Source organism: Condylostylus longicornis, unplaced genomic scaffold (genome assembly GCF_029603195.1).
Source record: "Condylostylus longicornis isolate FDR11 unplaced genomic scaffold, ASM2960319v2 ptg000018l, whole genome shotgun sequence".
In the NCBI taxonomy this organism is placed as follows: domain Eukaryota; kingdom Metazoa; phylum Arthropoda; class Insecta; order Diptera; family Dolichopodidae; genus Condylostylus; species Condylostylus longicornis.
The window spans coordinates 12,637,806-12,662,813 of NW_026577987.1; the positions used below are offsets into that span (position 1 = coordinate 12,637,806).

Genomic DNA, 25,008 nt, shown 5'->3' on the forward strand with positions numbered 1-25,008 from the left:
TTTTAAAAATTTAAAACAAAAAATATTAATGTGAAATTTATGATATACCTTTCATATTATTAGCAATTATTATGCAGGCAATTAAAAAGGTCGCGAATAGTTACAATGATTTTGGTAATTGGACAACAAGCGTAAAAAAAATAAGTTGAATGAAACCAATGATTTGTAAAATAGCACTTTTCCCTTGAACAAATAAATATATTTTTTCTTAAAAGGTATGTACTACCGATTTAAATTACTTTTGTTACAAATCTGTACCAAAATCTTTCATATCATTGCATACATTTAGGATGAAAGAATAAAAAAAATTGAAGGCAGTGTTAACATAAGTTTGGATTGCACTGACTTTTATGGAATTTTCGAAAAGCTTGCAGTTTAAAGAATATGAATTTTACGAATTTCGTGAGGCAATAGCTTGATAGGGGGTGGAGGTGAAAAAAAATTTCCTCTGACGAAATAAATTATTCACAAGTGTCTAAAAGCTACAGTTTCAGACTTATCGTTTAGAAGAAAAACGATAACAAAAATTTGAAAACGAAACGGGTTTCACACAACGAACGGACAGATGAGCAAAGTTAAATTATAGTAACTATTTCTCTTGGAAAAGCGCTAAAAGGTAATTAATACCCGTCTTTTTTGTAAAAAATAAAATAACTTAAGTATTAAAATATTAACGCATAATTAAAGAACATGACATATAAGAAGAATCGTCCTATATAAAATATGCAGGTATTTATAAGCCTAAATGCATAATAATAATTTAAATAATTCGACATTATAATGAATGTTCGTATGTATGTATTTAAAAAATTTATTATTGGCGATAATTTCAATTTAAATCATTAACATTTTATTTTTGCCTTTGTATATCATTCTTTACGGCTTATTTCTTTCATATCTTTTATTTTTTGGATACGAATAGTTTTAATATTGTTAATGTTTTAAAATAACTTGTAATTAAGACACTATTAAAAGAATAATATGCTTATCAAAGAATGAATCTTTTGGACATATACACATATTGCTCTCGCTATACTGTTTCTGTCTATAAACATAGTAAGCAATGTTCTTGAACACTATATTTTAAAATTTGTGCGTTAAATAAATAAATGACAAACTTAATTATGTACAACCTACGTATACAATTTGTTTTTCTGTACAAATATGAAAATTATAATTTTATAAACTTAGAAAATTTATAATTAAACATCTATTAAGCTTAGAATTAAATTTATCAAATGAATATTTGTATAGGAACTTTGAAATAAATCAAATTTAAAGGAGTGCCATTTTAACTTCATATTTTTTATACAAACTATAGATTAAATATTTTTCGTTCTATCGATTACAATTTCTCTTTTAAATATTCAGGTATAGTAGAGTGCAATATTAGTTATACATTGTATACTTCTTCTCTTATATCTTGCGCTTTAAAAACTAACATATCAATGCAACTGAACTGGCTGATTAATTAGAAAGAAAATGAGAGTGAATAAAGTTGGGTCAAACCAATGGTTTGTATTGTAGCACTTTTCCCTTCAACAAGTGAAAATTCTGCTTTTAAGTACACTATGTATACCTATCACACTATTAAAATTATTTTTATTCATACACAATGCTATTTCTAGGATTGCATATATTTAGGATAATGCATACATGCAGTCTTTGAAATAAAGCAAAAATTAATATAAAGAGGGGTTAACATGATGCTCGATTTTAAGGGTTAATTGTATGAGTTAAGAAAAATAATTATATTTTTTAATGTCATGGAATTTACCGCTAGCTTTTTATGTTTATAGAAATTTAAAAACGTTTGTGGTTTCGGAAATATAAGGCGCCAAAAATTCAAATTTTACAAATTTCAAGAGGCAATAACTTGAGAGAGGGTGGAGATGGAAAAAAATTTTCTTCTAACGAAATGAAGAATTTATTAGTGTCTAAAAGCCCCTAAAATTTCAAGCTTCTACAGGCTGGGGTCTAGAAGAAAAATGACATCAAAAATTTGGAAAAAAAGGACTTTAGATAACGGTAAATTTGAACGGCCATTTTGTTTTTCTAAAGTCTTACTATAGTATACCGCGGTAGGAAGAGCAAGCCGCTGCCTTTCTGCGTTTGCAAAATTTCAAAAATGCTTATGGTTTCATTGCAACAAATAGTTAAAAAAGGCCATTTTTAAGGTTTTGGGGGGGTATAACTTCTAGAGGGGGGGAGATAGGTGAAAATTTTGTTCTACGGAAATATGTTTCTAGTAAAGACCTATGTACATATTAAATTTCAGCTTTCTATCTTTAAGAATGTAGAAGTTTTGTAAACAGACACACGGACGGACGGACGGACGGACGGACGGACGGACGGACGGACGGACGGACAGCGTGAAACTAATAAGCACTTTTTTTCAAAATTTTTTTGGAAAAGTGCTAAAAATGTTACTTTATAAAAACTATATGAGTATGTATGATAGAAGGAAATTTATAAGAAAATTAAACATACATACAATGTAAGATTATTATAATTTTATTTTTCGTAATTTAAAGCGGATTTTTTGATTTTGATTTAAGGTTTTCTATAACAATAACATTAATAAAATAGAATATAGATATTTCATTCATATATTAAATTTCATACATCGAGCTACATATATGTATGTATATAATAGAACCAGTATTTCGAGCTCATTCATTGATATAATATCACAATTTCTATAGAGACAGGATTTTAAAATAGAATATGTACGTATAACATATACATGTGATAATTAGTAACTATATTAATTATTAATTAAGAACCATATTTTAGGAAATTCTTAAAAATGATCATCTATGAAAATTTATTAATGATTGAAAAGAGAGAAAAAAAAATTTAATTTTTTAATGACGTAAATGCTTAATAGAGGTTAAAAAGCTATAAAAGGTCAGAAAATTGTTGTTCTCTATATTGTAAAAATGTTAAACATGGTTGACGACAATGAAATTTCGAAAGTTTTTTTTTTCTAAAATTAATGAAATTTTTTTTTTAATTTAAGAAAATTGGACGTATATAACGTAAATATAAATAAATGGTAAGATTTTGGACCCGGCCCTTCTTATAGAAATAATATTTTCTTATTGACATTTTTCCAAAAATAAAATTCAATATTTTTGTGATTACAAAAAACAAATGAGTCGAATTAAATTGAATTTATTAGATCAGTATCTGCATCCTTTATATTTCAATCCTAAATCCATATACTAAGATTTCTGTCTAAGATTTTGTTACTACATTGTATTTTTCAATTTCAATCGCACAGTTACGGGTGAAAATAAAAAAAAATTTACAATTTCTTTTGATTAAATCTATTAAATTTCAGATTTATTAATTTAAACTCATTTAAATTTGAGTCATTTCCGTTTTTTCTGATATCCTGCCATCGCTTAATCATAAAGTACTATACTTAGTTCAAAAAATGAAAATCTACAATATTCTGTTTTAAAATTAAGTTTTAAGCTTTGATCATCCGAAACATACTTTTTCGACTTACTCATTTTCTTCCTTAAACCCATAGATTTATTTGAATAGAGCCAAAATTTTTGTCTAAATTTTTCCACAATGCATAATACATAATTTTTGTAAATTGTATTTAAAATTTTATCAACTTAAAACCGCAAATTATTTAATGCGCAAAATTTACTTAAAATTTAATTTTATACCCCAACTCCCATATTTGTTTAAAATATTTGGTAATCTCATTTAATCACCAAAAAAAAAAAAAGTCGAAATAAATTAAAATATATATACCTGAACTTATATATGATTATTTTAATCCTTTAAAGATCACCTAAACAAAATAATTGAAATTTAATTATACAAGCACAAAATATTAATTGATTAATCATCTAAAAAATCGTTTACAAGCTAATAAACAAGATAATTTTAATTGACACGTGCCATCAATTTTTTCTATATCTATCTATACAACTTATACATGATTTGATTTTCAATAGAATTTAAGGAATTTAGAAAACAAATAAATAATTTGATTTGACATTGCAGTATGACTGACTGGTCATTATCATGACTATTCATCATTTCATTGAAGTCCTTACCAAATTAATATTAATAACAATTACACATTATTAATCGAAAAATAATAATTAATTGTTTTTGGAAAAAAAATATTTATATATGATTGAATAATAATAACATTGTGGTGTAATTGAAATAATAATAATTAGGAGTTTATCCACAAAATTTGGATAACCATTTTTTTTTTTTGCCATTTTTAAATTAATTTTAATTTGGTGCGACATTTGAAATTAATAAAATAAAATAAAAATAAACCGAAAATTTTAGGTGACGGTAAAAGTTTATTCTTTTTTTTTATTAAGAATATTTGGGATCGAAAATTTATAAATTAATGGCGTCTAAATAAAATTAAAAATTTTCTAGTTCTTTGGAAAAATTGGAATATATTTTTTAATCTCACTCTAAGATTGTTATTAATTATTTAAAATAATTTAATGATGATGACAATCACTCAAACCTGACGCATTTAAATTTTGTATAATTTTGATTAAACCAAGTTAGAAAATTTACACTCATTTTATGGAAAATTTGAAGGACCGCATTTAAAACCAATTTTTTTATAATTTAGCTTAATTTTTTGTTTATAGTTTGCAAAGTATGTTTAGTACGAAAATATTAATTTATAACAAATTTTAATATAATAAAGATTGTATACCCAATATTCCCTTATATTAATGTATAGAAGCATCGCTTGCACTGATTTACTAAGGTTATTATTACTAATTAAAAAAATAAAGAATTTCATTGAAAATTGCAAATTTTTTCTTACATCACCTCAAATAATGAAAGCGTTTAAGAAAATATGGATGATTTTAAAACTGTTATATTATCACTATTATACTATATATTCTATATGAATTATGATACTTTAGAAATTTTCATAAGATATTTGATAAATCACAATTTTTTTTTTTTTATCTACTTAAAATAATTATTTTTAAACGTACCGTCTCTGAAAATAAATTCACGTCTCTTACATATAACTACAATAATAATTAATATTCACGGCATTTACATTTAATATTCTTTATACTTAAATAATTTTTTTACAATAATTAAAATGATCATAAGTAAATGAAACTTTTCATCATATTACAAACCAGAGGCGACCAAGCTTTTTGATAATTCAAGGCATTTTTCAAAATTTCAAATTTTTTTTGCGAGCCGCAATTGAATAAATACATATTAGTAATAAGTTATCGATAATTCCATGTTATTAATTATATTCGTAATATACAAAATGTTTGTTCCAAAGTAAGATATCATAAACCATTCATTGTAATGGAAGTTTACAATTTCAAAATAGGTCTAGATTCGACCGATTAGGGGCGATTTAGATGATATTTATATATTTCTTGAAGCAGTTTTCAATAAAGCCATATGATTTTAACATGGACAATTTTGAAAGCACTTGGAAACACATATAGGGAATAATAGTTTTTTAAAATATTAAAATACAAAAATAAAAAGTTAATTTGGATTCATTTAAAGAAAACCACAAATAATTATTCAAAGAGCTGCATGTGACTTGTCAGTTGCAGTTTGGCTAACCCTGTTATAAACGATTTTAATAGCTTCTACTCTCCTTATTACTTATTAATACGCATATTGTGAATAGTAATGAATCATTTTTGTATAAGGTGTTGATAAAAAGTAACAAAAGACTTAAACAATAAAATGTTATTGATATGAAATCGTAAGACAGTAAAATAAGCTTAAGACGCACTATAGTAAAAAAACGAAAAATAACTTTTTTTTTTTTAATGAAAAGACAACAAAAATTAAAACAAAAAAAAAAATCATCTTTTTTTCTTGTTCGTGTAAATTGCATATTTATTTACGATTCATTTACGTTCAAAATGAGCTTTTTTGTTGTTTTTGTTTTCTTTTTTTTTACATCAGATCAAAATATTCACAGGTATTTTACAGGTATTCAACTCATTAATTTTTAGCTTTCTTCAATTTATACAAGACACCCGCTTATTTTTTTTTTTTTGTTTTACTTTTTATTTTTTTTTTACTTTTATTTTGCTGTTACTTTTTTCTTATTATTATTTTGTTTTTTTTTACCTGCTCTGAGCCGGATGTAAACAAAATAAAAACGCATATTGAATTTTTATGAAAATAACTTTGATGCTTAGAGGCATTTTTGTGATTTTGTTTTTGTTTTTTCTCTTGAGATAGTATAAAATATACGCTAATCATATAATATACAATGTGTACGTATGTATGTATATGTATAAATAAGAAAATAATATTATGTAGTTGTAATTGTACTAAAATGTTCAATCACAGATATATGTTTGTATATACATATGTACTTTATCGGTATGTATTTTGAAAAGTATAGAAATTTCTTGTTGTCAAACTGTAAGTAAATAATTTGTGGATATAGAGAAATAATGTTAAGATGGAAAAAAAAATACAGGTAAATTTTATAGGTACAATATCATAATAAATAAAAAAAAGTAGATAATGCAAAATGCAAAAAAAAAAAGCTTTCCTTTTGCAGCATAACACCAAAAAAAAATGCTTTTTTTCCAATTCAAAAATCAAATAAAATTAAGAAAAATATTTAGAAAAAAAAAAAGCAGATTGATGCTAAAAAAATATATTTTTAAGAAGGATGGTACAAAAATTTTGAACATGGGAAAATTTTTTAGTAGTAATTCAAAAAGTTGAGGAGAAAAATTAAAAAATTTTTAATATAGAAAATTTTAATCGGGTTTACAGTATTGCAAGAAAAAGAGAGAGAAGAAACTGAAATCCCGTATAAAATAAATAAATAATAACCCTTTTATACTACGAGTAATAATTTCCCATTAATTTGCTAAACTAATTGGTGCAAATCATTGTATAAAATTGTAGTTTTTTTTTAGTTTGTTGTGGACATGATTGTCAAATGTCAATTATGTCATTCGTTTGATTTTGTAAATGTTATAATTATTAGAATTTTAATTTTTAGTTAAAAATAAATAAATAACAGTGTATTTTTAGATTTATAACAATTGAGTCATGACGCAGTGTTGGAATTCAAGACTAATGTCAATTGCAGGCATTTGATAGACATGATTACTAGAAAATGCCCTTCATTTTATTAATTGTATAACTATTAAAATTTCTTACAATAATATTATCAAGAGAAATTAGCAATGATTTTCAATATCTAAATTATCTAAAATCAATTGAATAAATATTATTTCAATTATCTAAAAGCCACAAAGTCAGTTGTTGCTGATGCTTTTATTCTATAAAGAATATGCCTTTAACTTTTTATTCATACTTATATAGCCATTTATTGAACTCATAATTTTCATTTTGTTAATAGAAAAATTCAAAAGAACAAACATTGTCTGCAAATTGTAATTTTAAAATAAAAGTGTGGTTATCGTTTAAAATGAAATTTGAAGTTTTCTAAGAAAATTCCTTTAGATTAAGAAAAGGAGACATGTGAAAATAACACATGTGTGTATTTGTGTCATTTGTGGATAATGGGTTAACAATATTGTTAGAATTGGTGTGAATTATTAATTATATATGAATTAATTTAAAGGTACCAAAGTACACATTCGTTTTTTATCTCCTTTTATAATAAAAGACACTTACTATCCATCCTCCGTATACAATATAAAATTTACTTTAATAGCATTAATTTTTCATGATTATTTTCCCAAATGTTTTTAAAACTGGAGGGAAATTTTTAGAAAAATCATTTGTTAAGATTAAGAAATTTTTTTTTTGTTTTTATTATTTTTATCTTTTTGATTTTTTTCATTTTGTTTCTAAATACTTGAAGTTCAATTTTTTATTTATTGTTATTGTTTTATAATTTACCACAATTTTTTTTTTTTTTTTTAAAATAACATAGAAAACAAAAAAAAAATTTAAACACAAAAAATTTTTAACACACTTAAATAAAGAACCGTGAACTAGTTTTGATTTTTTTGTGTTTTCTTTTCTTTATTTGATATTACGGATTTAAATTAAAGTATGTGTTGAAACTTAATACTAAAAAATTTGATATTTAATTGTTTGAGTTTTAAGTATAGCTGATTAAATTTAAAATATTATTTAATAGTTTAAAAATGATTGAAAATGCAATAAACATATTTATATTTGGTCTAAATATATATATAGCCTAAAAATATATTATTTATAAGGGTTATAAGTTTTAAAATGACAAGAGATTTAGTTATTGGGTTAAGGACATAAATTTTTTTTAAATATCGTATGATAAATATATATATGTATAATATATAACTATAAGTTAAGCAGAAAATTCAATATTATAATAACCAGACATGTAAAATAACTTAATATATAAATACTACTCGCGACTAGTCTACGAATACAAGGACAAGGTAACTAAAATAATTATGGAACTAAGGAAAAAAATTAAAGTAAATTATACATACACATTCCTTCCTTCAATAAATTTAAATATACTTAGTAAGGTAATAAACTTTAAAACGGAAGAAATGAAAAGGTTCAAGTTATTTTACGAATGACTCATAATATTTACATGTACACAAAATTTTTATAGATATAAGATTAAAAAAAAATTATCTACATATTATATAGTTAATAAACTGAATATATATACACATATAAGTAGTTTTCATATGGAACTGGAACTTTTATCTTATGTTCGGTTCAGTGAAAATACTTTTCAGATAAATAAATTCATATCTTTATTCTTAGTTCGTATCATTCCTTTTTTCACAGTACCGACATATTGTGTTTGTAGTTGCAATCTTTTACTTTTTTACTATACTAAAACAAATATCTATATACTTGCACATAAAATACAATATGTATAGCATATGAGTGCTAATTAACCTCTTCATATTGCTTTGTTTTTGTTTTAGAATTGTTTAAATTAACTTGTAAGCTTGCGTCAATTTTAACTTAATTATAGGTTATTTAAAATAAATTTATTAAATATTTAATAAAACCATAGAAAATGAAAGTAAATTCGAATTTTAAATATGCATATATGCACTTTATATAGCCAGGTAAATATATGGAGGTTTTCATATAGGTCAATAATTTCAGTTTCATTAAAGGATTTAAGAATATTTAATATTATGAATTTAAATTATTTAACAAATATTTTGATTAAACGCTTCTAATTACATATATTATATTAAAAAATATTTATGGTACTTATGAAACATTTAATTTAAAAGAGTTCCATTAGTGATTTTATTCATTTTTATAAATCGATATTATAAAAAATTATAAAAGCTGTTCAAAATATCGAATATGTATGTCGTGTACTTATGTCGTAATACAATTAATTATTAAATTTATTAGTATTTAATACATAATATTGATTTTGTTTCAAAACACATAAAAGAATTGAATATATGTATGTGTTCTGGAATTAATAAACCAAAAATTAATAATTTACAATACTGTCAATTTCTATTTAAAATTGTGATTAATTTAAAAAATAACTTGTTTAAATAAAAATTTTGTAAACAAATTTTGTAAAATCAATAAATTTGAATTTACCAAATTTGTTGTAATTACAAAAACAATCAATTTTACAAAATATTTATTTCTTGTACTTGTTATTTAAAATGTGCTAAATATTAGCACATTATGATTTTGTATAAACAGTATTAAAAAGTATTTTGATTTAAAAACTAATTTTAGTAAAAAAAAGGCTATACTTAACACGTCATATAAATCGAATATCTTCTCGAAATTTTATGAATGAGGTGAAATGATATATGTATGTAAAACTCAATAGATTAGTTGAATTTAAAGAATATGATTTTTAACGTTAATATGTTAATTATTGAATAAGGACTGTTTTTTTCAAAATTATATAAAATTTTGGTATACAAAAATATACATTTACCAATGAATAAACGTGTACGTTTGTATAAATATTCAATATTTATGAATAATCACGATGATATTTGTGATTCTAACAATATTGTTGCTAACTAATTTTTTGTTGATCCTACAAATTAAAGAAATAATTTTAAATAATTTATGTAGGTGTCATTATTAAATGAAACTTTTTTTTAAGAATTGAATTGTTCAGAATCATCGCAATATTGGAACTAACATTACTCAATATTTCAAATTCTTTATTATATATATTGAACATTTTCTAAATGATTACAATTGCAGTTTCCATATTATAGGTACAGACAACATTGTACAAATTTTGGTAAATAACCATTATAAATTGTTTTGTGTGTATACATATTTCGTTTTCAAAAATCTAGATTTATAACTTTAAATTTTTAGGATATTGAAAGTTATTTTTGATTTATTAATTTCAATAAAATTTATTACAATTTTTGTTTTATTTTGTTTAATCAATATTAAATGAAATGAAGAAGAAAATGGGATTCTCATTACACATTAACTTATAACTAAAGTTTTAAAATTTTTAAATTAATTTTATTCTGAAAAATGTATAGAAAAATAAATTTAACAATTTTATATATAATTTTTAATTATTAAAATATATAATTTTTTTTTAGTAAAAATACTTATTTCAAATAATTTAATATAAAAAATTCGTCAATTAAAAGAAATCTTTAATAATTTCCGTTTTAGTAAAACTGTAAATTTTTTTATTAAAATTCAAAAAATTCTTGCAACTATTTTATTTATTTAATCAAATTATGCTCAATTCAAAATCCAATTGAAAGAATTGACTCTTGAGTGTGTCATATTGATTAATATTTTTATATTATATAAGCTTGCAATTTTAAAAGTTATTTATTTAAAATCTTTATTATATCAAACCTTTAATATTTAAAGGATTCAATTTTATTTTATATTTGTTTTAAATTTCGTTTTTCTTAAATTTTGTCACTATAAAAATTCACAATATGTATTAGGTTTTGAAACTTTTTTTCAAAATTTATCTGAGTCATGGTTTAAATTTACCCTTTGCTCATACTTTCTCAAATATTCCATTCAATAATAATAAAAATGGAAAAAAAAAATCAGAACCAAATCGGTCTTTTAAGAATTCAAAACCGGAATTCTAACGTTATCAATTTTGAATTAATTTTGATCTTTAATTTATTTAAACAAAAAATCTTTTTTTCCTTTTCCATTGGCTACATAATAATTAACGTCATGGACATCCATTTATATATATACTCGTAAGTATATAAGTAATACTAAGAGATCAAAAATATTAAAAACATATTAAAAATTTTTGTTATTTAAGAATAAGAAATATACTCGTATCTATAGGGATGAGTCAGTTTATCAAAAATAATTAATTAAGTAATTTGATTAAAATTAAATTTTGAACTTTAAGTAAATTAAAAATTTTTAATAATATTAAGTTGTTATAGAAAGATATAAAATATATTTTGCATAATAATATGTTGATTACATTTACAAAAAACAAAATATTAAATTTAAAAGGGCTTTCGAATTTGATTCTGGTTTTGGCTCACATATGCATATTAAAAAATATTAAGGACATCAATAAAAAATCTTGAATATAAAAAGTAAATAATTAAAATTTATTTCACCCCCTCCCCCTCCCCCATCCTTACTTCAACTTCTAAAGCATCAACACCTTATGTCAAAATATTTTTAAAACTAACTGGAAATTTCCTCCCAAATTAATCACTTATAATAACAAAAGACAAAATAAAAACAATTTGCATAATTTATCTTTTGCTTGTCTTGTACTAATTTAAATTTTTCATATTTTAAAGATCATTGGCATTTTCATTTACAATATCTACTTAAAATTTTTTTAACAGAAAAATTTATTTTGCAAATGATTTTATTAAACAAAAATTCTTTCATTTAATATTCGTTCTAGTTTTTAATAATATCCCGAGGAAAATAATAATATAGAACAGAACTAACATATTCGATATAATTAAAAATTAATTAACATAAAATATTATAAAAATAATCTTTGATGTCATTAAACATTTTTATTGTTATTTCCTTTAAAATAGTGTGTTAACAAAATCTTCCATTTAGAAAAACAAAAAAAAAAAATGTTGTTATACCACTTTTAAGATTAACTAACACAAATAATAAAGATCGAATCGGAAATGTCTTCTGATTAAACTTTTTTAAATATTTAAATAAAATTAATTTTTACCAAAAGAAGAAATTGAAAATAAAAAAAAGTTGTTATTATAAATACTTTTAAAACGCAAATATATTTTGCTAGGTTTTAGAAAATGATAAAATTTTTGAGTATAAATGTTGTAAATTTTTAAAATTTGAGCTAATGCAAATGTTCTTTTTTTTTTAGATAAAGGTTTAAAATTCTTTGGTCCTTTCATACCATGTAAATCTAGAAATAAATTTTCATATAAAATTTTTATGATAAAATTCAATAATTGATTCTTCAATAAAAATTGAACAATTTGAATCATTTATGAAATTGTTATCAACTTGTTTTTTCGTTTCATCATAAATTTTAATTTCTTCTAGTTAAATCAGGACAATGTACATATTGAAGTTTGAACTAATTATAGGAATGAGTTTTATAAGTTTTACAAAAATATTGTTGACAATATTTGATTTGAAACTATTTATTACGCAAATAAACGGTTAAAATAAAAATATTATTCCTTGCTCACCGCAGACGTACCTTAGAAATCATAGCAATTAGCTATAGTTGTATCTAAGGCCAAGAACCAAAAAATCTACTACAGTTGGTTACAACAACAATATTATTATTGTTGAAAGTCTGGCGTGAATTACATTCCACTATAATAGAATAACTTATCTCAAAAACGTAGATACTTCATTTAAATAAAATTTTCTTGGCTAAAAAAACTGAAATAAAGAGGATTCATTATTCAAAGAACTTGATATTTATAATTAATTATAAATTTGATTAAAATTATTAAATAATATTAATCGAAGATCTATCACAGTGTTGACTGTTGAGAGTCTGTTGGATGAAAGAGTAAAATTCGTAAAGTTTGTTTTTAAAACTATGCTATGCATAATTATGAATACATTCTATTTAATATTTAAGTTAAAAATATATCGAACATTTTTATAAATACACAATACATATTAAAAAAATTATGCCCTATACTTTAATTATGGCTTAATTATGGCGATTAAATTAATCGAAATTACTTCACGTATTTCCTAAATTAATATATAAAATTAATATAAAGTAATTTTTTGTTATTAATTTTACATACAATACTAAAATATTCACCATGATGCAAAGATATCATAAAATATAATAAATACCAAGAGATTTTCCACAAGTAACGTAAAGCGAATTTTTCATGAGATAAAATGACAAGTGTCATATTTGATTCATTTATTGTCAATCTTAAAATTTGCCTAATACACATAATATATATGTGTATATTCGATAGCATACAAAAGTAAGTAAAGAACACATAAATCATTAAAAAACAGTAAAACTTTAAATTTTATAAAAAATGATTATATTTTAAAATAATTAAGATAGGTAAGGTACCCAGGTATGTAACTAAAGAAGCTTACTTACTTGAATTTGTTGAGTTATTTCTAAATCGTCAATATTTCCACTACAATTACTTTGTTCCGTATTGCAATCATCGTTATCATTATCCCCAGTGCGACAAAATCTTAATTTGAAAAAGCAAAAATGTATGAAATTAGGAACATGTAAGTATGTTATATACTTAAGTATAGTTAAATTTGGATTAAAATATAATATATAAATTGGTATATTTTTTTTTTGATGCAGTTAGGTAGGTAAGTAGTTAGGTATATTAGTATTAATTAATAATGTTAAATTCTTTACTTCAACAGTTAAATTCAAAAATTTATTTAAAAAAGTATTCCTTATTTATAAATATTTATTTATTATTCCTCAATTTAAATCAATTATCAATATTATAACAATTTTAAAATATACATAACATATACATATATGTATGTATTCCATCAACTCGTTTTGCTTAGATTATTCAATATGATAATTCAAATATTCAAGTAAATAACGAAAATTATATTATTATTTAGAAGGTAAGTAGGTAGTAGATAGATTAATAAGTAATACGAAAAAAGAATTTAAACTTGTTTCTGCTAGAATATCAAAATTCAAAAAGTTGAAGTAACAAGTTATTGTTATTATTTTTATTCTGTTTATTTTTTGTATTAAATTTTATATGTACATAATTAAATAGATATCGATCCTATACTAAATTAAGATATATTACGACATAATTTCAAATAATTTAAAGTAGATAATGTATGAAAATAAAATTATAGATTCCTTTGATTTCTATCTTGATAAAATATTAAAGATTTTGAAAATTTTGAAATATATTGATATTTTGTGTTTGGATGGGTATAGGTGAGAACATATTATGTACATATATGGGAACATGGAAGGTACGTAACAAAGAGAGGGAAATCTGAATGATTATCTTAAAATTAATTTGTAGTAAGTTAGTGAAGTAATGGGAATTAACTAAAATCGAAATGTAGACTATGCAATATTGTTTTGACAAGTGTATATTATGAATGCATACATATATCATATACATATATACTTATGCGTATATAATATTATAAAAATATGTGTGTACATATTTATTTTCAATCAAATATTTACTTTGTTATTCCCGAATTGACACCATTGGTTGAAACAAATTGTACTAAAACTAAATTTGAATTATTGATATTACTAATGTTTTCTTCATTATTTTTATTTTCACAGGAATTTTCAATTTTTATTGATTGAAAACCAAATACTTTACATATTTTATCACTTTTCTCATGTAAAATACCTAAATGTTTTCTTTTAATATTAACAAAAATACTAAATTGTTGTTTTAAATCACTTGAAATTTTCGTTTCATCCATTTTTTTTATTCTATAAAATTGTAAAGAAAAAAAAATTTTTTTTCCTATTTTCTATCTATTTTTCCATTATATTCACTCATTTTCAACACATTGTTTAATTTTTATTATTATAAAATTTTTTTAAGTACATATTTTTACTTTCTCTAATTTGTAATTAATCTCTTTTGCTTAAATCATAAACTTATTATATTTAAAAGGATTTTTGCTAAGAAAAAACAAAAATTAATTTCACTTTTATTTGTAAATATTATTTAGAAGGCAAAAATATTTATTTTTTTATTTTTTCTTTTCCCGGAAGTTTTTATATGATGAAAGAATGGTGGTATATACAACAATAACAATAATAAAAAAAAGTCATTTAAGTGTTTCCAATTAGAAACGTCAAAAAATGAAAAAAGAAAAAAAAAAGTAAAGTCAATTTGACAACTGACAAGCCGTCACTGTGATAGGAAATAAGCCGCACAGTAAGTAGGAAATATAACAAAATGATTTTAATTATGATGTGATTTAAAATTCGACATCGTATCCACTATTTAAACAAAAAATCAAAAATTTCTTAAACAAAATTTCTCTTTCTCTTTACTTTTTGAAAAACATACGAAATTATTTTAAGAATTTTTCAATCGTTCATTTGTTTCAGAAATAAGTCAAATATAATGTAAAGCACTTCGTTGTACAATCTGCATGGAATATATTGAGCCCTATGAAAAGTATAAGCCCTTGAATATTACGTACACGCATTTTGTATTCGAAAGTAAAAATAATTCTGAAAAAAAATTATTTTCAAATTCTTAAAATATTCTAAGATATTCTATAAATTTGTCAATTGTTTTATTGTACTGCAAATTTTAAAAATCAATACGATAACACTGTGCTTCTATATTCTCACAGATTCCGTTAATCCGTTATAAAAATGTTATTAATTTCTAGTGAAATTAGCGTACTATAGTTTCAAATTCTTGAGTGGGCATTTTTTAAATAGAAATTTATTTAACAAACTTACTTAATTCTGTTGATAAAATATTTTAGTTTTGTATAAATTATTTTAGGGGGATACCAGTGAATATACTCTTACGAAATTGTCGTTTACTATCCAAAATTTATATAAATAAGATGAATTTTGATAAATTTTACGTAAGTATATTTTTAATTCACTTAACTGTAATTTAACTTTTTAATTCATTTTACGTATGTATGTATATGTTTTGTGCACTTTCAGCATTTGTAATCACTTTCAAATTAAATTAGCAATTTTTTTAACAGAATCTCTTACTTTTTCAGTAAGATTAAATATGTTTGCAATCAGGCTTTCTCATATCACAATACGTATTATTTTTATGAATAATTAGATATTAAGAAAAAATTGCAGAAAACAAATTTTGTTAAAATTTGTTTTCTGCCATTTGTTCAGAAATAAAATTTTTAATTCGCTTCGTTTAAGGCAGTACGAAAAGCATTTTTCTAATTTTCTCAAAATTTACAGTCATACATGTGCTATTTTTCTCTCCATTAGGTATGGATTTTGATTATATATAGAATGAGAAATTTTAGTCGTTGATTTTTGTCGCATTTCCAGTTATTGTGTGTTCTACTGCCTATTATTTCAAGACTAAGACTATTCTCTCAATCCACTTCATATATACATATGTATATGTAACATAATTAATTTTATATACTTTTAATAGATTGTAGTTTAACTTTGAGGACTAATACTCAAGTACCAATTTCATCGGTTAATCTGATCTATTACAATAACTCTATAAAGTTCTATGCTATCCTTGTTCTACACGAGCTGAACATAACAACCGAAGAGCTTAGATAATCTCAATCAAGTTAGACAGAATGGGGACTTCCCATAATTCAGAGATGCACTTAATGTTCTAACTTAAATCTTAAATATCTTTTTTTGCATCATCACAGATCAGCAGGAATTAAGATTTATTTTACTTTATAAGATTTTTAATACCTTGAGGTTTTTCTATGTAATTTCTTTTAATGCTACATTTGAAGATTTCGTAATTTTAATTTATCGAACACGCTTTATATTAAGATCAAAGTTAGAACTAAATTTTAGGAAAGGCTTATTTGTTTAAAAAAAAAATATGTTCCTACCTACAAAGAGTTCCGTCAAACAAAGTTCAATGGAAAGCTTAGTGCTCGGTACATATGTACACTTTCAAATATACATGTGCGGGCGCATGTAGAAAGGAAATATATTTTACATTAATTTTGATATACTAGTCAATATATTTCTTTTAATTAATAATTTAGTATAATATCATAATTGTGATACCTTTTGATACAATTGTAATTTAAGTCATATTTATTTGATTAAATAACTTTTTCCTTTAATTTTGATAATATTTTATAAACTTAATTTTTAACATAAAAATTAAAAATTGAGAAAAAATCTTTTATATTAGAATTTGCTAGGAGTTTGTTTCCGTTGTTCTTATGTAAATTTTTTTTAACATTTAGCGATTTTAAGTTATATTTTTATTTTAGATCGCAAGTGTGTTTCTAGATCCTACAAGTTTTAATTTCTCAAATTTTTCCCAATTTTAAAATTTTGATTTTAAATTTAACTTTCTTTATATCGACAAATCAAATCAAAAATTTTTCAAGAACAAAAATTAATGTGAGGCAATGAAAAAATTATGTATATATGGATGTATGTATATACATTTTTATATCTTTTTTCTTACAAATTTTACAATCAAAACCTATAACAAAACATTTAGCATGCATCTTGTTACATTAATTATTCTTAAACCTATTTGCCTATCGTATTACGTTAAAAGCTTAATTGAGGTTTCTTTTGTGATTTGCTTTTTTAATTCTATTATTTAAGATTACGTTATATTAATTTAAAAGTAATTATACAGTATACTATCTATATAGTATGGATAATTGAAGACATTTTTTTTAACAAATCAAGCTTTTTTTAATATTTCTTCATAAATGAATTAAAAGTTAAACAAATTTAAAATTTTAACTATTATCGGGCGGTAAAAATTTCCTTAAAAAAAATTAAAAATATTAATTTCCAATTATATTAATCCGCGTTTCTTTTTATAATCTTCTAAGTTCAAAGAACGTTTTGGAGCAGCTTCTGGTGGTTTAGACACAGGCTTAGGCATAACGTTAACTGTATTTACTGAAAATAATAATTATTTTAATATATATTTATAAATCATTGTTGTATTAAATATTGTAAATAAACCTTTTTACCTGGTAATGGAACGTCTAAATCAATTTCAAAATCATGTAGTGAATATAAATTATATTCTACACTATTACGTTTTTTATCATCATCATGTTTTCTACGACCAGGTGGCGGGGGTGGTTGAGGTTGTAATGCAGGTGTTTTGTCTTTCTCTGCAGCTGAACTAAAAGTCATTCTTGGCTGTGTTAATCTTCTGGTAAATGGGTCCTCAATTCTTTGTCCCTTATTTGCAAGAATTTCTTCGCGAATGGCTTTTTCAGCATGTTCAACATTTTTCTTGCGGTTTCTATTATTAATGTATGAAATTAAGTTAATACTTCCGCCTGCTCGCCTTTTATCTAATTCAGATGCTCGACTTTCTAGTTGATCTATTTGGACACTTAAATCATGAGCTAACTCATTTTCTCCTCTTAATAACGCGGCATCACGCTCTTTCATTAAAATAGTTTTTTTCATGGCATAATTGGTTGGATTTTTACGAAATCTGTTACGTTCTTCAATTATTTTGTTAACGTCTTCATCACTATATTCGTAATTCATAGCAAATTTAATATCTTTCTGCTTTTGTTCAATTTGATCTATAGTTGGAAGAGAAACATTTGACTTTTCACACATTTCACGCCATTTGTCAAATTCGCTATCTGTGAAATCTTGATTAGATATAAATTCTAGCCGAAAAACACGTTCTTGTGAACCATGTTTGAGTTTCAATCCACGATTTGTCCTTAATTTACCAAGCTGATAAATTTTTGCTGTTTCTACTACACCAACAACTTCAGCAGCACGATAAACCGGTCTTTGATTATTGTTACCAATACTAATCCGCACAAAGGAATTTAGAACAGTTTTTTCAAATATAGGCAAATTTATGAAACGTTCCATTTTATAGCGCGATATTCGCAACTTATTAAGTTCTTCTTTTGTTTTAATGAATGGAGATTTCTTTTCGGTTTTTTCATCATCTTCTGATTCTGAAGATGATTTTTGGGAACTATCTCCGGATTGTTTTCCTGATCCGGTTCTTTTTTCTTCTTCATCTTCGCTACTACTACTGCTGCCTGAATCATCAGAGTAAATATCAGAAACTTTAATTTTATCTGCTGATTTAGACCCCGAAGTTACACCCTCCAGCTCTTCTTTTTCTTCTTCCCGCTCCCGTTCAGCTTGTCTTTTTGCTTCTTCTTCCTCTGCAAAAAAAAAATCATTAAAAATCTATGATTATATTAGCAATTCTATAAGTTATATTAAATATTATTAATCTGACCATATTATCAGTATTTTTCGATATCAGTTTCTTATAAAAATATACTTTAATAAAAACTCTTTCACTTTTTTATCACAAATGGAATAGCTTTTGCTTTTAATATATTCATTATCACATTTATTATTGAAATTTACCTCTTTTAGCTTTTCCTTCACGTTTGGCTTTTAACATCGCCATTGCATTGCTACGTTTATCATCAGTTCGATTAGCTTCAACATTTTTTTTGCGCTCTTTAGATCTTTCTTTAGGATCGAAATACTCATTTGTGGCTCCATCGCTATCTTTTTTCTCAGGGCTTGACTGTTCTTCAACAATTACTTCATTTTGCTCAATAATCGGGGCTGGAACAATTTGTTTTGGTGGCGAGGGCGATTTTTCTTTTGGTGGTATTTTTATAGGTGAAGGTTCAGGACTTAAAATTTTTGCAACTGGCTTTTTCTTCTCTTTTTTCCTTTTATCTTTTTTTTTCTTATCTCTCTGGGGCTTGTCTTTTGCCTTTTCCCCGCGCTTGGCTAACTTTAACTTTCGTTCTATTTCCCATCTTGTGCGCATTACATCTCTTCGTTCTATACGTTTAAAAATTTCAGTTTCTCTTTCTTTTTCAGATAGAGCGTTCAATCGCGCTCGATCTTCCTCATCACCCATTAAATTTTCATCATAACCATCATCAAACTGTGAATCGGAGCTAGAGCTTGAATCAGAGCCACTGGATGATTCATCGCTATCAGAAACTTCACCTTCTTCTGGTTCTTCATCGGGCGTTTTCATAAATGTTTTTTCGTTAAACTCTGGCTGTGGCGGCGACGCTTTTTTAGTCGGAGGTTCTATATTATTTTCTTCTTCTTCCTCTTCGGCATCATCTTCAGAATCACTTTCTGATTCTGATGAGGAACTTTTGTTAACTTTTTTTGTAACTTTTCTTTTACGACCAGATGCTCCATTCTTGTTTCCTGCCCAATCTGAATCGGAATCTGAGTAATTTTTATTATTCTTGTTCACGGCAGCAACATTATTCGCCCCAGCTTTTCGTTTTTTGGATAAAGACAAAAGTTCCTACAACGAAATTAGATTCTTCTTTATCTTGATATATACATATTCTTAAGTTATAGATGTAATAGTTGTATAAAAATATACGTAGTCACTGTTTGGAAAACTAATTATTTTTAATACAAAAATCAATGAAAGATAATTTTTTCTGAGTTATGTAAAACTAAAAAATTACAATACTTAGTCGCAATTAAAAGAATCATTGTTTCATAATGAAAATTTTTTTTAATGTTAGCTTTTTAAAATTAAGGATATTGCTTAAATATTTCAACAGCAGCAATTTTTCTTTGTAGAAAATATATGTACCTTAATTTTTTAAAATGGTTGAAAGATTTTCTTGAATTTCAAGCTATATCTTACCGATTCTAAATCTGACTCTGATCCACTACTTGAATCAGAATCAATTAATGCTTGCTTTCTTTTTCCCATATTTATTTAAATATGTATATGCTTACTATGTGTTTTTCTATTAAATTTACGTATTTATTTCTTAAAACTATTCAAATGTTCTTGAGAAAAAAAAAACCAAAAAGAAGAAAATTTCTTTTACACCCAACTAATACCAAGCATTCAGCGCACAGAATAAAAAGTTGTTATGTCAAAAATCAAAAACATTTTTAGTTTTAACAGAGTTGCCATTTTCTAAATATCAATACGGCAACTTTCTTTCGTGAGTATTACCGTGTTTAACTGTTTAATCTAATGAACTATTAATATAAATATTGATTAAATGGAATTCAAATGGATGTAAATTTTAAATTTATCCTTTGTTATATTCTAGTAATTACAGCGAACAATTTAGTTTAAGGTAGTGTTTACTCATCAAGCTTAGTTTGATGATTTAATTTGATTGGATGGAAATTTGATTGGAACAAAATCGAACGAGAAAAACGCGAGAATAAATTTTTGATCAGTCGTTTATTTATCGTCAGCAAAGTTTATTATTTTAAAATTTATTTTGTATTTATAAAATTTATTGTTAAATTATTTTGCATGAAGTTTTTGAAAATTTATGTTAAAATGGCGAGAATTAAATTAAATTTATTACCTTATTTGAAAAAAAAGAATGCTTGTGGGGTATTATTGTAAATGCTACCTAAAATATTTGTTATTCTTCACAAAGTAAGTATTTTCCCAGTTTTTGTAGACGAAATTGGGAAAAAATTTAAGCAAAGAAAAGTAAATTCATCTAAAACATACAAAAATATATATTAAACAATATTTTTTTTTTTAGCTCAGAAATATGAATAGAATTTAAAAAGTTGTTAATTTTTATGTAACAATGTTTTAAATAAAGAGTCAATTAACTGTGCATCGGTGTAAAATTGTATAAAAAATACTCTCTTGTGTGAATAACTAATGCAAAATTTATATTGTCATTTGTAATTATAAAATTACGAAGACTGCAATATTAATCAAATGTTACGAATTTTTGTACATTTATTTAAAGCAGTTGGGCAAATAAAGGATTTAAAGGAAAAATAATATAAAAGTAAAACAAACAAAATAACAAGCGAGATTTTTTTATTCATATTATGACAAAAATGTGAAACAAGGATAATTTTATTTTCAAATAAAATTTTATCACTCAATTTTTGTAATTGTTTAATAATAATCGAGTTTGGTTTTCTTTGGTATTATAAAAGTATTATTTTGAAAGAAGAACAAATTTTTAAATATGTAGAAAAAAAAAGCCGAAAGCGTTTTAAAATAATTTGACAATGCTATATATTTGTTTTCGAACATAATAGGAGATTTGCTTTTTGGTATGTATATTGGTTAAGAGTTAACATTATAAAATTTGACACTTCCCACACGTTTAATATCGTAAAGTCTAACAAAATAAAATTACAAAAAAAAGGAATATCGTAAGTCTCGACTGTCAAAAATTTATTCGAGAATTTTGTGTTTTTGTGTCTGATAAAGAAGAAAAATTTAATTTTTTTTATAAATTTTAAAACGCAAGGTTTATTTAATAAAATTTGGAAACAAACGAAAATCGTTTTCAAATAATTTTTGGATGAAGTAAAAAAGAATTAATTTTTAAAATTTTATAATGGAATTACGTATTTCACCTCATTTGTGTGAATTACAGTCGTAGTGAAAAAAAAATGCTTATTATTTATTAAATAAGTAAAAGAAAAATAAAACTTTGTGAAATATTGAAGAGTTTTAATTATATTTTATTAAATTTAATGTAAAATAAAATTGTGTCGAAATGAAATTTGTTGACATAAATTATTAGTATGTCTCAAAAAGAATAATTTGCAAGAATAATAATATGTTAATCAAATTTATTTTATTTTTTTTTTAATTGGCAGTCAATAACCTAAAATAAATGTTTTAATTTAAAAAGAGTCAATTGTGCTCTCAAAAAGCTTTAAGTATATTATTGTTGTTATTTTGAGATTTAAGACTTTGAGTTAAATCACTAATTTACATAACCAATTTCGTTATTTTTCTAGTAAAAAGAATTCGTAGATTTTGAATATAAATAATATTCTATTTGCAATATCTTAATCATAAAAAATTAACTTTGATAATTAAATATTAAAGTTAAAACTCAAGTTGTTGGTAATTAAGGAATGTTTTCGAACGGTCTTCCTTGTAATTTACCATTTCCAAGCTGTCTAGGTAAATAAAATTAATAACTTTTACAAAAATAATTTAAAAACTAAAATATTATTGGTATTATCTAGGCGGACCAGGAAAAGACAGTGGCAGTGACGAATTATTACCAACAGGCATGGGGAATCGTGAACCAGTGATATTAAATGTCTATGATATGGTAAGGTATTTGAGATATGTAATCAAAAATTGTCTTACTTAAATATTTTAGTATTGGATAAACGAATACACAACATCAATTGGATTAGGAGTTTTTCATTCTGGCGTTGAAATTTTTGGCACCGAATTCGCATATGGCGGTCATCCATTTCCATTTACAGGTGTTTTTGAAATTTCGCCAAGAGATCACGATGAACTGGGTGATCAATTTAGATTCCGTCAAAGTATTCAAATTGGTTGCACAGATTTCACAAATGAAGATGTACGTAGAATAGTAGATGAATTAGGCAACCAATTTCGTGGTGATAGATACCATTTAATGAATAATAATTGTAATCATTTCTCTAGTTCACTGACACAGGTAACTTATAAATGTTTAAAATAAATTGTAATTGTAGTTATTCAAGCATTATATTTTTAGATTCTTTGCGGCCAAGAAATACCAAGTTGGGTTAATCGATTAGCTCATTTTAGTTCTTGTGTGCCATTTCTTCAAAGATGTTTACCAAGGTAAAATTTTTGAAAATTTTAAAAATATAAATTTAAGACCAATCTGAAAAACGAAAAGTTTAATTTGTTAAATCATTTTAATTAGAGAGTGGTTAACGCCGAATGCCTTACAACAGTCAATCACAGCCATTCAAGATAGAGATTCGGATACGAGCCCACTTTGAAAATAAATTAATTTAATTTTAATAAATTTAAAGTTGATTTTGAAAATGAGAACTTTAAAAATTAAATTTTAAAATTAAACTGAGAAAAGAAAACGTCTTTATAATTGTTATATAAATATTAAATTGAACAACAATTAATTATAGTTTTTAATTGCCATTAATTATTAAGTAAGAAAAATAATATAAACTTCATAAAACTCAAAAGAAAAGAAAAAACAAAACAAAAGCGAACAAAAAAACAAACATCATGTGCTAAATATATAAAAATTATAAATTGATAAAATTTTAATTCATAAAAGGAGTCAACTTTAAAATTAATTGTATAGATTAATAGTAATAAAACCTAAATATAAAATTTGTTCACCCCATTAAATATTATTTTATAATAAGTCATAAATTAAAAAAATATTTTATTAAATATTTTAAAAAAAACAAACTGAATAAAACAAAATGAAATTCTTATAACAGATTTTTAGCACAAATCAATTTTTAAGATTTACAAATAAATTAAAAAAAATTAAAATGAAAATTTTTATTTATTTAAATTAAATTAAAAGTGATTAGATTCTGTTTTAACATTTACACATTTGTGCATTAAAAATAATGTAAAATGTATGTATATATAAAAGTTTTGTATTTATTACGATTGTATGTAAACATATGAATGTAAAAAAAGTTTATTCTTATTTCTTTGACGTGCTATTTTATAAACAGTTTGTTATAAGGATTTTATACTGTTAAATTAAGCTCAGTTTTTTATATATTAAAATCATTTACACAACTTAAATTTGATATAGAATAAACTTTTACAATGCTAAAAAGAAAATTAAAAAGCATGTAAAGTATGTTTCAAATTTAATAATTGAAAAAACGAAAAACGCACACCAATATTTAGTTAATTTTCTTTTATATGTAATAACTTAAAGATTTGGTTTTCAATATTTTTGTATGCCTGTTGTTAATGTTTCGCATTTAATTTGACGTCCATTCATAAATATTCTTAAGTATTGGCTTAGTTACTATTTACTTTTTTTACTCTTTAATTTTGATCAAATCTATGAAAAATATAAAACTGATTTAAGGACATTGAATATATGTTTAAAAAATAA

General features: G+C 23.6%; 3 protein-coding genes across 3 annotated transcripts in view; 1 reads left to right on the forward strand and 2 right to left on the reverse strand.

Annotated features, from left to right (window-relative positions):
* LOC129606247 (probable ribonuclease ZC3H12C) overlaps positions 1-14,937 on the reverse strand; it is a 64,622-nt gene extending 49,685 nt beyond the window's left edge. Inside the window, exons 1-2 of the mRNA XM_055516455.1 lie at positions 14,651-14,937; positions 13,556-13,655 (exon numbers count right to left, since the gene is read on the reverse strand). Coding sequence (XP_055372430.1) covers positions 13,556-13,655; positions 14,651-14,901 — 351 coding nt within the window. The 5' untranslated portion in view covers positions 14,902-14,937. The remainder of the gene's footprint in view (positions 1-13,555; positions 13,656-14,650) is intronic.
* A 2,204-nt stretch (positions 14,938-17,141) lies between these two features.
* Positions 17,142-21,009, reverse strand: LOC129606202 (RNA polymerase-associated protein Rtf1). Its single transcript, XM_055516364.1, has 4 exons — positions 20,799-21,009; positions 19,526-20,444; positions 18,133-19,314; positions 17,142-18,058 (listed from the first exon to the last, which is right to left on the reverse strand). The coding sequence occupies exons 1-4, from the start codon at positions 20,865-20,867 to the stop codon at positions 17,952-17,954; spliced, it is 2,277 nt and encodes a 758-aa protein (XP_055372339.1). The 5' UTR covers positions 20,868-21,009; the 3' UTR covers positions 17,142-17,951.
* A 1,385-nt stretch (positions 21,010-22,394) lies between these two features.
* LOC129606397 (deubiquitinase DESI2) lies at positions 22,395-24,296 on the forward strand. The gene is made up of 5 exons (XM_055516714.1): positions 22,395-23,072; positions 23,138-23,226; positions 23,278-23,586; positions 23,647-23,735; positions 23,821-24,296. Exons 1-5 carry the CDS (start codon positions 23,024-23,026, stop codon positions 23,897-23,899), a joined length of 615 nt encoding a protein of 204 aa, XP_055372689.1. The 5' UTR covers positions 22,395-23,023; the 3' UTR covers positions 23,900-24,296.
* The last annotated feature ends 712 nt before the right edge of the window (positions 24,297-25,008 follow it).